This window comes from Adelges cooleyi, unplaced genomic scaffold (assembly GCF_023614345.1).
Source record: "Adelges cooleyi isolate 19-005CV unplaced genomic scaffold, UGA_ACOO_1.1 ACOO_flye_CR_arks_rails_tigmint_CR_PRNA_2, whole genome shotgun sequence".
Classification (NCBI taxonomy): domain Eukaryota; kingdom Metazoa; phylum Arthropoda; class Insecta; order Hemiptera; family Adelgidae; genus Adelges; species Adelges cooleyi.
Genome location: NW_026095860.1, coordinates 588396 through 602318, shown reverse-complemented (window position 1 = coordinate 602318; position 13923 = coordinate 588396). Strand labels below are relative to the sequence as shown.

The 13923-nt window shown below is 28.1% G+C and overlaps 1 protein-coding gene across 4 annotated transcripts in view; it reads right to left on the bottom strand.

The window, feature by feature from the left end:
- The window catches only part of LOC126833362 (kelch-like protein 5), a 29200-nt gene continuing 15277 nt past the window's right edge, over positions 1 to 13923 (bottom strand). The window contains exons 1-13 of one of the 4 annotated variants that reach the window (XM_050564654.1): positions 11926 to 11985; positions 10312 to 10491; positions 8898 to 9077; positions 3900 to 4032; positions 2486 to 2717; positions 2234 to 2409; positions 2050 to 2158; positions 1812 to 1965; positions 1579 to 1667; positions 1178 to 1495; positions 949 to 1098; positions 537 to 798; positions 1 to 472 (exon numbers count right to left, since the gene is read on the bottom strand). In XM_050564654.1, the coding sequence (XP_050420611.1) occupies positions 285 to 472; positions 537 to 798; positions 949 to 1098; positions 1178 to 1495; positions 1579 to 1667; positions 1812 to 1965; positions 2050 to 2158; positions 2234 to 2409; positions 2486 to 2717; positions 3900 to 4032; positions 8898 to 8919 (1833 nt within the window). In that variant the 5' untranslated portion in view covers positions 8920 to 9077; positions 10312 to 10491; positions 11926 to 11985 and the 3' untranslated portion in view covers positions 1 to 284. Of the gene's footprint in view, positions 473 to 536; positions 799 to 948; positions 1099 to 1177; positions 1496 to 1578; positions 1668 to 1811; positions 1966 to 2049; positions 2159 to 2233; positions 2410 to 2485; positions 2718 to 3899; positions 4033 to 4617; positions 4945 to 8897; positions 9078 to 10311; positions 10492 to 10996; positions 11303 to 11925; positions 11986 to 13923 lie in introns of those variants that run through there. The other 3 variants (XM_050564652.1, XM_050564653.1, XM_050564655.1) reach the window with 3 other exon arrangements.

Genomic DNA, 13923 nt, shown 5'->3' with positions numbered 1-13923 from the left:
TATAGTTCTAATGAATGTATTAAAGGTATAATAACAAATTGAATTTAATTATTAAAAAGTAATATTATAAGTGAATACCATTTTACTAAAACAATATTATAACAAAAACGTCTGAAGTCTCTTCTGCTCTGACAACCAGGTGCTATGTAATCTTTGTGTAACATATTTTACAATGAAGTCCTTCCAAAGTATTAACAAATACAAAAAAAATCAACAACAAAATGTATAAATAATTTTGAGACTAAATTGAATTCACAAAAAGGTATTTAAAAAAAAAAAAAGTATTACAATTGAATACCATAGGATTTAAGAGTAATATCATTGAAAGTAATGATATGACCAGTTGGGGATGATCGCTCTTCTACCCTGTCGACCAATTGCCATTGATTTTTTCCTTTGTCATATCTTTCACAATGAAGTTTTCCTTCATTATTCCCAAACACGAATAAATCGTTTTTCATGATACTAACACCTGCATTTTATAATATTTATGAGTAAAAATAAAGTGTTATATACTAGATTAAATGTATACAGACTTGAGCAACATCCATGACAATTCATGGGATTCATGACAGTGTTCATGTCAGGCATTTCATCCCATTTGAAATGTTGTAAATCGAATTTAAAAATTTGTTGAGGTGCATAGGCACCACCAATGAGATAAAGGACTTTATTTTTTCTTGACACACCCATGTTATAATTAAATATCGGCATAGGATCGAGTCGTTTCCAGCGTGTCTTTTCGAAATCATAGTACTCTACAGTTGCAAGAGAACCATTACTATCACGTCCGCCAAACTACACAAAACAATAAAACTTGATTAAAATGCTTACAAACCATTATAGCTTGTTCAATCAAAGTTGTATAATTATTTTGTAATAAAAATATAATTAGAAACTTGTTTAGTAGTTGGGCATGGTATTTATGGTTAAATTGTGTTTACTTACAACATATAATTTATTATTAAATACTGCAGCACTGCATAAGGCTCGAGCAGTAGGCATTGGCTTAATAATTTCTGTCCATACTTTTGAATTTATATCATAGTATTCTACAGAATTCATATTATTTCTACTTGATAAACATCGGCCTCCAACCTTAATAAAAATATAAAATAACATTTTCTCGTAAATTATGTGTATTCGTTATGTTAACTACAATCGAATTAAAACATACGACATATATGTATTGCTTGTGAGTACAAACAGCAAAATGTATTCGTGGTCGGTTCAATGGCCTTGTAGAAACCCATTGTTTTGATATTGAATTAAGATCAAGCTCGTCTACAATATTTACATCACCATGAGACTCGTTTAAACCACCAATAGCAAGTATTATCCCATTTTCAGAGAGTACCATGTTTGAGCCTTTACGGGGAGGCAAAAAAAATAAATGATCGCTTGATTTCCAATTTAAGTCATTAACGTTGCTAATATCCATATACTTTACAGAGGAACCGGCACTGTTTGAATCGCCGGTAATTGCAAAAATAATCTGAATACACATATATACAAATGTCAGGTGATATAGGCACAACTAGTACATGCTTGTAATCTTGTTTTAAAATGTCTACATACGTTTGGTTCAATTTGAGTACTTCTTCCTAGAGTATAAGATGGTTTTGAGCTGTCGTAAGTAATGATAGTTTCTAACATGCTTTTCGTAACTAAAAAAGTTAAAATAATAATAATATTTATTAAAAGATACATTAATACTATATTTCACCTATAGGCGCTATGGTACATAAAAATAAATGGCACAATTTAGATTGAATTCTGCCCCGTTTGGAATATCAACAATATGTACTTACCATCATAATTATTTTTCACTAATGGTTCATCATAAATCCTTAGTAGTCCTTCTTTTGAAATTAAAGCCAAACATAAATATTGCATAAGATCCGGTAACAAGTCATTACGTTCATCTGTGTTATAGCGTATCCAACCAATGATAAAATCAAATATCTAAAATAAATATTATTAAATAACTGTAATAGAACCAAAATTAAAATAATTGTTTTATTTCTTCTTAAGTCACAATAATTTTACCTTTTCCTCAGAATCAATTACTAAATCATCACGTGCAATAAACTCGACAACATCATCAAACTCAAAGTCATAAAGTGTTTCTAATGCTTGATCCGAATTCACAATTGTACTAAAAAAAATCTTTGTTTTATTAGTTTATTATTTAAAAAAATGTTGCGATCGTATTTTGGAACTGAATACTCACGTGAAATTGTTTAAAAAATATGACCAGCAAAAATTGTAAATCTTTTCATCTGATATAAATTTGGAAGTTTTCATTAAACTCACACAATTTGTAGGATTTATATTTTCTTTAATATATTTAAAACATAACTCTTTCATATGATTTAGACCATACATATTAGCAGTCATCAACAGTTTCTACAAAATATAATAACAAGTAAATAAAAATAGTGTAATATTTTATAAATTGTATATCATATTGCATATTTCGTACTTCACAATTGTTTTCTTCAATATCCAGTTTACAAGTATATGCAAATTTGACCACCAATTCTAAAATTTCAGAATCTATTTCTCTTATAAGAATCTCATTTTCGTTTCTTTCTCTGAACTGACCGCTGAACATTGTATAAAATACATTACTCGCAGAAGCCAATATATTTCTGTGTGCTTCTATTTTTAAGCCTTCATCTGTAACCAAGGTTACATCACAAAACTCTTTTTCCCTAGAAAAAATGTATCCGTATTAATGTATTTATTTTTAATAGTAGTTAAAAATAAATTAGTTATAAATAACTAAAAGTTTTAAATGCACTTAAGTTTTAGTGGATTGATATTTCATTTGGATAAGTTTTGGATAGATCCACGTCAAGAGTTATAGGCCGAGGTATGGTCACGGCAGCTGCCCAGTGGAGACCATTATCGTCCTGAAAATGGACTCTGCAAAGAGTCCAAATTGCCGGCCTGTTGACGTTAATATATCCGAAACTCATCCAGATAAATGATTAAATATTAAAAAACCTTTTCTGACAAGCAATATCAAAATATGCAATACAAATAATGGAATAAAAACTTTTCTTTTTAAAGAATTACATTTTTAAATTGAGAATAATGTATTAAAAATGTTGACCAGTCGATAACCAGTTTTAAAAAACCATTTTTGAAATTATTGAAGTTTCAAGTTCAGGGCATGAGGAAAGGTGGGTGAAGTATTAATTTTATCTGCGAGCATTTCCTAACCTCATTACCCCTCCCATCCTAACTTCTAAACTCTTATAACTTGAAAAATAGTTATCCGAAACTGGTTATCGACCAGTCGAAATGTTTAGTACATTATTCTCAATTAAAAAAGTTAATGAAATGTATGCGTTACTATTTAAATTTAAAAAGGAGCTAAAAAAAAAAACTAGGTCGGGAGGTAGGTAAAAACAAAAATAATTAAAAATATTTTGATCATATTGTATAAAAACTAGGGGTAGGCCTATACTAGAACCGGAACCTAGACGAAATTACTTGTATCGGTTTTATTGGTACCGGTTTTTTTTGGAAACCGATATTAAGACCATAATAATCAGTGGTAGGTTATATGAAATATTAGTTTTGTCGGAAATCGGTTTTGTTTTGATATCGGTTGATATTGCAAAAGATTTTTAATTTTTAAATATATTGGGAATCGGTTTTTTATCGGCAACATATATCGGAACATCGAGTATTGGTCCATCCCCAATTATAAACAATAAAAAAATTTTAATTAAATTTCATATTAATCTCTAAGAGATATTGAGTGGCTCACGAAAAGTATGGTACACCCCTGGGGTGTACTCTGCTATATTATTTAAAAAGGCACAATAAAAATACAAACATTAATTGGTAATAAATAATACTTGTACAATTACACTCATACTTACTCATAGAATTGGTAAATTTTTTCAAAGTGTTCGTGCATAATAACTTCCATAATTGTTTTGCTTGTATTACAATATAGATTATAAATGTAGCTTTTCTGTGTTTGATTGTTAACTAATTGTAAAACTAGCTTATCTAAAACACATATAAGATACAAAATATAAATTATATTTTATTAAAAAGACAAGGGAAAATAAAAAGTTTATAATCAAACACATTAAGTAGCCTAATTTTAAATAAGTGTATCTCAAATGCTTTTTGAGGGGAAAAAAATCATGTTTGATATTTAAAAATAATAAATAAGCTGATGAAATTGTTTGACATCGTCGTTTAATGGTCACAGTGATTAATATGCTATGCATGAAACTAATTACATTATTTGAATAATAAAAAACCGACAAAGTTTTGAGTGGTATATTTTGATTTTTTTAACATTTAAAACAAAATTGTAATTTACTTAAATTAGATAAACAATACAAAACTACAAGTATGACTTGTTGGTAAGAAGATAACACGATAAAGATTAAAGCTAGACCATTTTGTCGATTAGATAATTTTAAAGTCTCGTATCACTCGATTCAACTCCGAGTAAATAATAATTAATAAATAAACTATAAATTATGATTCTGTTTATTCCCAAGCAGTATTCTAAGTCAATGAAAGACAGAAAACACAGCAATAATGTAAATAAGTTAGAAGTACAAAACAGTGGGTACTTACACAACGTAGAACCGTAAACTGCTGTCCAGGGCTGCTACTTAAAATGTATAATAAATGAATTACAGGCAAGACAATACTCAATTGTAACTCAAAAACTAAACACGTCGCAATACGTTAGGTATTTATCATAGAATTCGACTAAGTTATTATGATTGAAATCTAGAGATTTTTCACGAATCGTACCCGTAGTAACAATAATGAAAACAAATTGTTACTATGGCGCTAAATCTAATTTAACTAGTTATAATTTACAGAATGAAGAGTGCAAAAAGAAATCTCAACTAGGTTTTAACAACAACAAAAATGGCATTCAATAATAATATTGATTTTAATGCAAATTGCACGACAACGCTAAATTAATATTCTAGACAGATAACAGATTTGTGATAGTGTGTGTGTTTGTGTGATAACGAGTGATTTCCACAGATGGAGGTAAACTAACGCGCCATTTTGGAAACAAACAGATCAAATTCCCAACTCCGGTAGGACATTTTTCGCAATGTATTCTAACTATAGTGTATAACTTTATTAATAGGTACAACAATGAGGAGTCGGTGTTTTTTTGACAGAATACAATAGTCGTTTTTATAGAAAAATATAATTTTGTTCACGTCATACAAATTTTACGCAAATCAAAATCCAAGTGTCTTAGAATTGTTGTAAAATAATCAAATTTTCATTGTTGATACCAGAAAGTTTTTCTGTGCTAAAGATTTATACATTTTTTATTAATCAATGCACTATTATTTAAAATTTTATTAAAAAATACTAAAAAAATCCAAAAATTTTTAAATTGTAGGTACAGAAAAAAAGTGTTCAAATAAATCATCAGACATTATTAAAAATAAATTCAATAATTTCAATGAAAATAGTAAAAAAACGTACTATGTAGTAGTAGAAGTAAGTAAATAAAATAGGGACAAGGTCCAGTATTCACATATAAAAATATAAATATCGATAAAAGCATTGTAACTAATGACAATTATGTGCTTATAACTTACATTTTAGTGTTAGGATGGATACGATTGGGGTTGATAGACGATAGTCTGTCTATAAAATGACTGTGACAATCAAAAAAAAATTCAAGTAAATATCTTATGACTTCAGACTTAAGAGTATTATCATTAAAATTATTCTCATACAAATATATTTTTTTTTGATAGTGAGGTGTTAACCAATAGCCATTTGTTTTCTTGATTGTCGTATCTTCAACAATGAGTTTGTCTAAAATTATTCACAAACATTAATTATTAATTTTTCTTGATAAGAACGTTTACATTTTATAATGATGAGTAAAACAATGTTGTAACTATAGCGAAATAACGTAATTTCAACACAAAAATAAAAGCAAGCTTTTAGTGATATTTAATTTAAATTATTTAAAAGTTTAATTAACTTATGTATAGTTGGTTAATAAATCGATGGATCGAATGTATACAAAACTGACCATATAAAAATCATGAAAGAATACTATATGCAGTTTTACTAGGCATTACAGTAATAACTGTAAATAGCGTCCACAACGATTTATCATCTTGCATTTTGCATATTATATTATGTTACACAAAACCGTTTATATTGTTGATAAGACACAAAATAAGTGTATTACAGCTAAGACCGTGTACAATTAGCTTCAATATTAAAATAGAATACCACGAGTGGGTTTAAACTTAATTCAGTTAAGAATTTATCTAATTTTGTTACTTGAATCGCTTTATGCAAAAAGAACCTATGTCAACATTTTATCAACAACGTGGTTAGTACAGGTTCGTTATCACTTTATACTTAGACGCATTGATTCATGTTTAAACGGCTTTAGTCCATTACTAACAAATTAGACACAAAATTATTGATTTTTGTAAGAAGGGTCTAAGTCCACTAATGCTAATAATCTGGACTGCACTTGAAAATAATAATATTGTTTCACAGAATGTAATTTAACTGTTTAATATCTATTAACTTTGATGAATCCTTTATATGTTGATGCATTTTGAAACGTTTCAAAAGTTTAAAGTTAAGGATCAAGGCCTTTTTTGCATGAGACGATTCACTTAGTAGTGCCTACTTAAAAATTTTTAAAAAAATTGTATATTTATAATATTTTGAATAAAGTAAATTGGATATAGATAATAAAGTTATTTATAATGAATATTTTGGAAATATTGTGAAAATACTTTATTGTTTTAAACCAAGCGAAAACATATTTAACTATTTAGTATTTTAATAAATAATAGAAACAATATAATAACATGCTTATTATTTAACGTGTAATTAATGTAAAAGTGGCAAAATTAATCAAAAAAATATTCATACAGATGAAAAAATAAAATAAAAATATAAAAATAGTTTCCACTTTCCATAAATATGATTAGTCGGACAAAATTAATAAATATTTTAAATTAAATATTAATACTCGTATACTATACATAGTTTCTCTTTGAAACAAACAGTAATTATAAAAAAAACTATTACCAAATAATATAAAACGTAATTTTTATAACTATGATTAATTGGATATAACCAAGTACAAATTTGAAATTAAAAAATATAAACTTACATACCTTAATAACTTTTTTCTTTAAAATCGCAACAGTAATTATAAAGGACTATTGTAATATTTAAACAAAATAACAATGAAAACCATATTATCAACTATTTTTCATGTGTAAATTATGGAATAAAAAAATTAAATAATATAAATATAAAAACTATATAAATTATATAATCCTACAAAAGAATTATAAGATATTAAATCCGGTTAGATTAGGTATGTATGTGTGAATGTTTCTTAAGATAACATTGTTGATTGAATTTTTTTCACAGATATCGCATTTATAGGGCTTTTTGTCCGTATGAATACGCCAATGTGTTCTCAGGCTTGATTTTGATGAAAATGTTTTTAGACAAACACCACAATTAAGTAGGTCTACTTTGTTTCGAGTATACCCTTTGATTCTGCTGTTTCGATGATTGACTTTATTTTTTGAGGCGCTTTCTTTCCCGTCGAATAGCTGGAATGCGACTTCTCAATATGCCGGGTTATATGACTTTTGGTTGAATACTTCCTATGACATATATTGCAGTCGAACCGACGCATTTTGTGTATATTTTCCTCAGAATTGGTTTTTCTTATATTATTTGTGGTATCTGTCGCTTTACACGGAAAATGAATACTGCAACACATATGAAACAAAATGTATTTATCCAAGATCAATATATTTTAATGTTTTACAGCAAATATCAATATTACTAACGTTAAATGGACAATACATCAAACAAGCATCGTTTTTAAAACTAATTTTATTCATTTTAGATGAACTACACAAATCTACAATTAACTCAATTTTTATTAGATTGTGTTGCTTAAACTTATCTAACAATATATAATGTAACTTTTACATTTTTTAGAATACTGATAATAAACGTCCGAATGCCACAAGATTTGAAACTTGAAAATTCTACTGTTTTAAGTCCACTTTTACATATTAAAAAAGTACCTTGAGACATTTTAATGACCGAGTTCTTTAAACCCTAAACTTTTTTTTTTAATGAATAGTATTTATAATAGCATGTATCTTTAAAGATACACCACCTCATTGAATAATTTAATAGATGATAAAGACACACCTTGGAGATATGAAGTAGAAGTGTTTATCTAGTTATATCCAATTAAAGTTAATTTATGGCTAAGGACCTAGAAGTCGAAGAATAATCAATTTTTAAATAAAATAAAAAAGTTAGATTACTTATAGTATATTTCATATTTTCTATATAACCTAAAATAAATATCCGATGGTAAAAAAATGTATTGTATAAAAATCAAACAGCCTCCAGTATTAAATATATTATTTTTTCTTTTAACTGTTAAAATATAGTTTTTATAACAAAAAAATGACACTTTTTGTATTTTTAGTCCATTTTATAAAAGAATTTAAAAAATGTATGAATGTTTCCTATATATTTATATTTACAACAAGGTAAGTCTCGTGCGAACTTACGCTCACATAGAGCGGTACTGCAGACATTGATCGGTCATCATACCCACAAGTATATGTTTACAATTTGGTATGATTAAACATTAAATTGATAAGGGAAAGAATGAAGATGTAGTTTTAAAATAACCTGTTATTATATGACCAGTGCGGTCCCTAATATAAGTTTAATGTTAGCGGAACACTAACAATGATATCAACTACGGGTTTATAGAAGAAAATGACATAATTACATAAGTTTAATTATTTTATTTAGGATTAAAAAAAAAGTAATTAAAATCGCCTTACTCATAAGTATTGTCGACTTCATTCTTTACTAAATACTCCTCTGTTGTAGACATTTCATTCCTTGTGAACTGCACATCTAACGGTTAAGGTGCAATGACTGCAAACGATTTTTCAAAAGAGTGTTCATCTGTTTCATCTTTTTCTTGTTTAATTTTCAACATATTATACCGCTTCAAAACTCTATAATTAACATTTAACTAAGTTATATTTTTGTGCCAATTTAAATATTTCATATTGTAACAAAAAATTGTGATAATAATGATATAATAAACAATACAACTAATGAACTAAATTGCCAAATCTAAAATATTATAAAAAAAAATTAAGAATAATTTAGTTTTCATTATTTGATAAAGAAAAAGCAACCAAGTTTTCAGTAGTATATTTTGTATCTTTAAAACATTTCAAACTAAATTTTAAATTACTTTAATTAGATGAATAACACAAAACGACAAGTATGACTTGTTGATAGGGAGTTAAGACGATAAAGATTAAAGCTAAACGATAGACCATTATGCCGACTAGATTAATTTAATATGGCGTTGATCCTGTATCACCAGACTCAAATCGACTCCGGTGTACGAAGCTTAGTACCTATCTTTTAGGATACATGAGATTTTATAATTTAATAACTAAATAAGTAATTGGTTTTTTTTTATATTAAAAAAGTACTTTGATGCACATGATCAGTTTCCAACAGCTGAACTAAATATATTTTGGTTTTTAACTGTGTTTCATTCACTAATTCGTCAGTTTCGTGCTTATTGTTGGATACATTATAATGCTCATCAACTCAGTAATTAACAAAGCCTAAATTATTATTTTCCTTGTATGTTCAGACTTTTATCTATAATAAAAAGATCAATAAACTTGTCTGTTGTGTAAGCATAGAAGGTCTATTAGCATATATACAAATATATTTTTTTTTAAATACACTAAATTTTGTATTTCTTTATAATTCACTGATATAACATAAACAGTTTCATTTTTATAGAGATAAATATATAAATCACTTATGTGTTATATGTGTAACTTTTAAAATAATATTTACCAGATAATTATTTTAAAATAGTATATATATTTTACTGAAAAATTTAACTGATCAATAACAAGTTTTAAATAAAGTCTAATGTTTTATATAATGTAAACCCTAATAATTTATAATAGCTCAAAAACAAACTAAGTATAAAAGAAGTTAAAGATAAGTGGATCAAGTTACTCAAGGAAAGTTCATACTTCGCTTTACTTCTTATAACGTCAAAAATAATTGTTTAAACAATATTATTATTACTCGGTATTTTGAAAATAAATTAGGACATCACTAATTAATTTTCTTTTTAATTACAAAGGACGACAACATTACAAAAACCTAAATATTTTATTTAGTAAAAAAAAGGTAATAAAATCGTCTTACTCATAAGTATTGTCGACTTCATTCTTTACTAAATACTCCTCAGCTGTAGAAATTTCATTGTTTTTGAACTGCACATCTAACGGTTTAGTTTCAATGACTTCAAACGATCCTTCATAGGAGTGTTCTTCTGTGTCATCATTTTCTTGTTTAATTTTCAACATATTATATCGTTTCCAAACTCTAAAATTAACGTTTGGTATTAGTTGTATTTCTGTGCCATACACGCAAAGAGAATTAATAGTACTATTTAATTACATAATTTTAACTATTTTATTTAGTAATAATAATGATATAATAAAGAAAAATTTATTTTACTTAATTTGAAAAATAAAAAACCAACAAAGTTTTGAGTGGTATATTTTGTAGGTATTTTTTAAATATTAAAAACTAAATTTTAATTTTTTTAAATTAGACGAATGACGCAAAGCTACAATTATGACTTGTAGGTAAGAAGCTATGACAATAAAGATTAAAGCTAGACGATAGCCCATTTGACTGAATAGGTTCATTTAAATAGTCGTTAATCTCGTATCACTCGATTCAACTCCGAGTAAATAAAAAGTAATAAACAAACACATATAGATTATCATTCTATTTATTCCCAAGCAGTATTCCAAGTCAATGAAAGACAGAAAACACGGCAATAATGTAAATAAATTAGATATACAAAACGGTAAGTACTCACACAACGTAGAACCGTAAACCGCTGTTCAGGGCTGCTACTTAAAATGTATAATAAATGGATTACAGGCAAGACAAAACTTAATTGTAACTCAATAACGAAACACGACGTAATACGTTAGGTATTTATCATAGAATTCGACTAGGTTATTATGATTGAAATCTAGATATTTTCACGAATCGGATCCGTAGCAACAACAATGAAAACAAACTGTTACTATGGCGCTAAATCTAATTTGACTAGTTAGAATTCACAGAAAGGAGAGAGAGTAAAAATGAAATCTCAATTCTTAACAAAAACAAAACTTTTATTTACAACACACAAAAATTGTCTAGACAGATTTGTGATAGTGTATGTATGTGTGATAACGAGTGATTGGCACAGGTGGAGGTACACCGCAGCATGGAGGTAAACTGTCGCGCCTTTTATGAGAATAACATATCAAATTTCCAACTCCAGTTTCAAAGGTTATTGTAAATTTACCATCATCTACATCCTATCACGTGTATTAATGCGTTTACCTTTGTCTATTCGGTATGGAAACAACTTTCACCGACTTGTAAAATTAGTATAATATAATATTATAATTACAAATAAAAATTACTTTTGCATTACTTAAGTGGCTGACGGTTTAGGCATTCATCAACTTGATTATAGTTTGCTTATAATGTTATTCTTTTTGGGTGTCCACATTTGATACAATATGCTGGTCGGTGGTCCTACGTCATTTGACGTTATTTCGGTGATCTGATTAATCGCGTTTCATAGCGTTGATTTTTATGCATTATATTTTTATGTAATTTTGTATAAACTATAAAAGATTTTTTATCAAAGTGGACTGTGTAGTACATTAACGTGTAACCTTAAATTATTAATTACATCTAAAACAAACCTATCCAAAACGGTATAAATGAAAAACGACAAAATCTTACTTGAAATTATAAGCAACGGCAATGTAACCGTACGTCGAAAATTTAAACGTTGTGTGTTTCTTGATGAAGCGTGTACAAAAAAATTAACTGAACAAAAAATGTGCCCGTTAGTTTTATATGGTTTGATATATTATAATAGAACAATCGCATGTAAATGTAAAAAAAAAACTAACGTTTGCTACGCGACCGGCGAGTGACACGTCCCATATGTCCTTATCCTCGTGACTACCAGCCACTTGTTGCCGGCCACTAGGATACCAACTGCATTGGTGGGGGGGTACTACGATTCAACAGAAATTGGAATACTCAACCCAAATAAACGGTTGACAAATAAGATTCCTTGTAGAAAAGGTTTGGAATTCGACTGGCGGCTGTCCTTCGAGGTCAATTTTTCCCACAGCCCTAACCTAACCTAGCCGCCGAAATGTGATTTCTATTTCACAAACTCTGTCGAATTCCTCTCAGCAATATTTATATTACATTAGGTACCTACCTACTTTGTTGTTGCAGGGTGTCTGTAGCCAATTTAAATATTACCTTACTATATTATTATATTATATTATATGATCTCTGACGTCTAATTTTTATTTTGTACTATTCTTTTTCACTCTCAGTTTAAGCAACCCTCTCCTGCCCTTCCTCATTCGATGATGATTCAGTAGTTAACAAGCTACACAGTTTTTAAATTAAGGAGAGTGCGAGTAATCAATTTTATATCTTGGAGAACCTATCTTATTTAGGTGACTTGACTGCTCTCTGCAGGGCTGGAGTTAGGAGGGGGGGGGTGGGTTGACACCCCCCCACTCGTTAAACTCAAGTCAGTCGGCATATTTAGATTGAACAAAAAGTCGGTAAATATTAAAACCCTCATAAAATTATACAAATAACATATTTATTATTTTTATTTTATAAAAGTGGGTAGGTACATATTTTTTATCGCAATATGGCGACTGAATAGTCGGATTCGTATCGAAGTGAATAACATATGAGTAATAGCCCACACAAAAACACATTTTTAAATCAATACACAACCACAATAACAATTTTACAAACTTGGAATTTAGCTCACGATAGCATGTTGAAAAACAATATGAAATCAAAGTACTTTTCAAATTAAAATATGTAGGATTAATTTTCGTACTCTGAATTGTTCTTACATAAATCTTATTTAAGCCAACCCAATACCAATGTGGTTGTGGCCAGCCACAATATGTTTTTCCACAACTCTCGCTCTCTCACTACATATACAATATAATATACATATATACCTGGACTCACTAGTAACCTGGCTAAAAGTTGTAAAATAATACTAAACGAAACAAAATCAGCTCGCGTCACACTGTGTCTTTAAATGAAACTCCCATTCCCCGATGCTCTCAAATAAAATATTTAGCTTAATATTGAACGAGATCCTAACTGGGTCACCACATTTAAAAGAACAACGCAAAGCACTCAACTATAGACTAGATATGCTTCGACCTCTTCTAAACTAAAAAATACCAATAAAAAACAAGCTCCTTTACACTACCCTTTTGAACCCAATATAAACTATGGTATTATTATCTGGTGATCAGCAAAACCTTCAAACACCAAAACAATTATTATGCCTCTAAATAATCGCAAAGGGCCTTTTGGTATGATCAAATTGTTTAACTCCATTCCGGCCTCTAAGACGACTTAAAAGAAACTGGCCCAGAACTGGCTCAAGAACTACTAATATTAATGTTTTTTTATCTTATTTGGTGTCTCAACTTTGAGATTCCTTATTCATGTTATTTATTGACTGTTTTGCATTCTTTTTTTTCTTATAAATAGCTAACTAATTTACGTATAGTAAATATTTTATCAAAAATAAAAAAATTATTAATTTTAAAAAGATTTGTTCAGTTTTAGTTTTTTAGTTAATTCAATTTAGTTAAGATTTTAATGGGCCGATGGAAATGGAGATGTTTCTATCGCTTGCTTACAAACATTAAAAATTTAATTTTAAATTTTCAC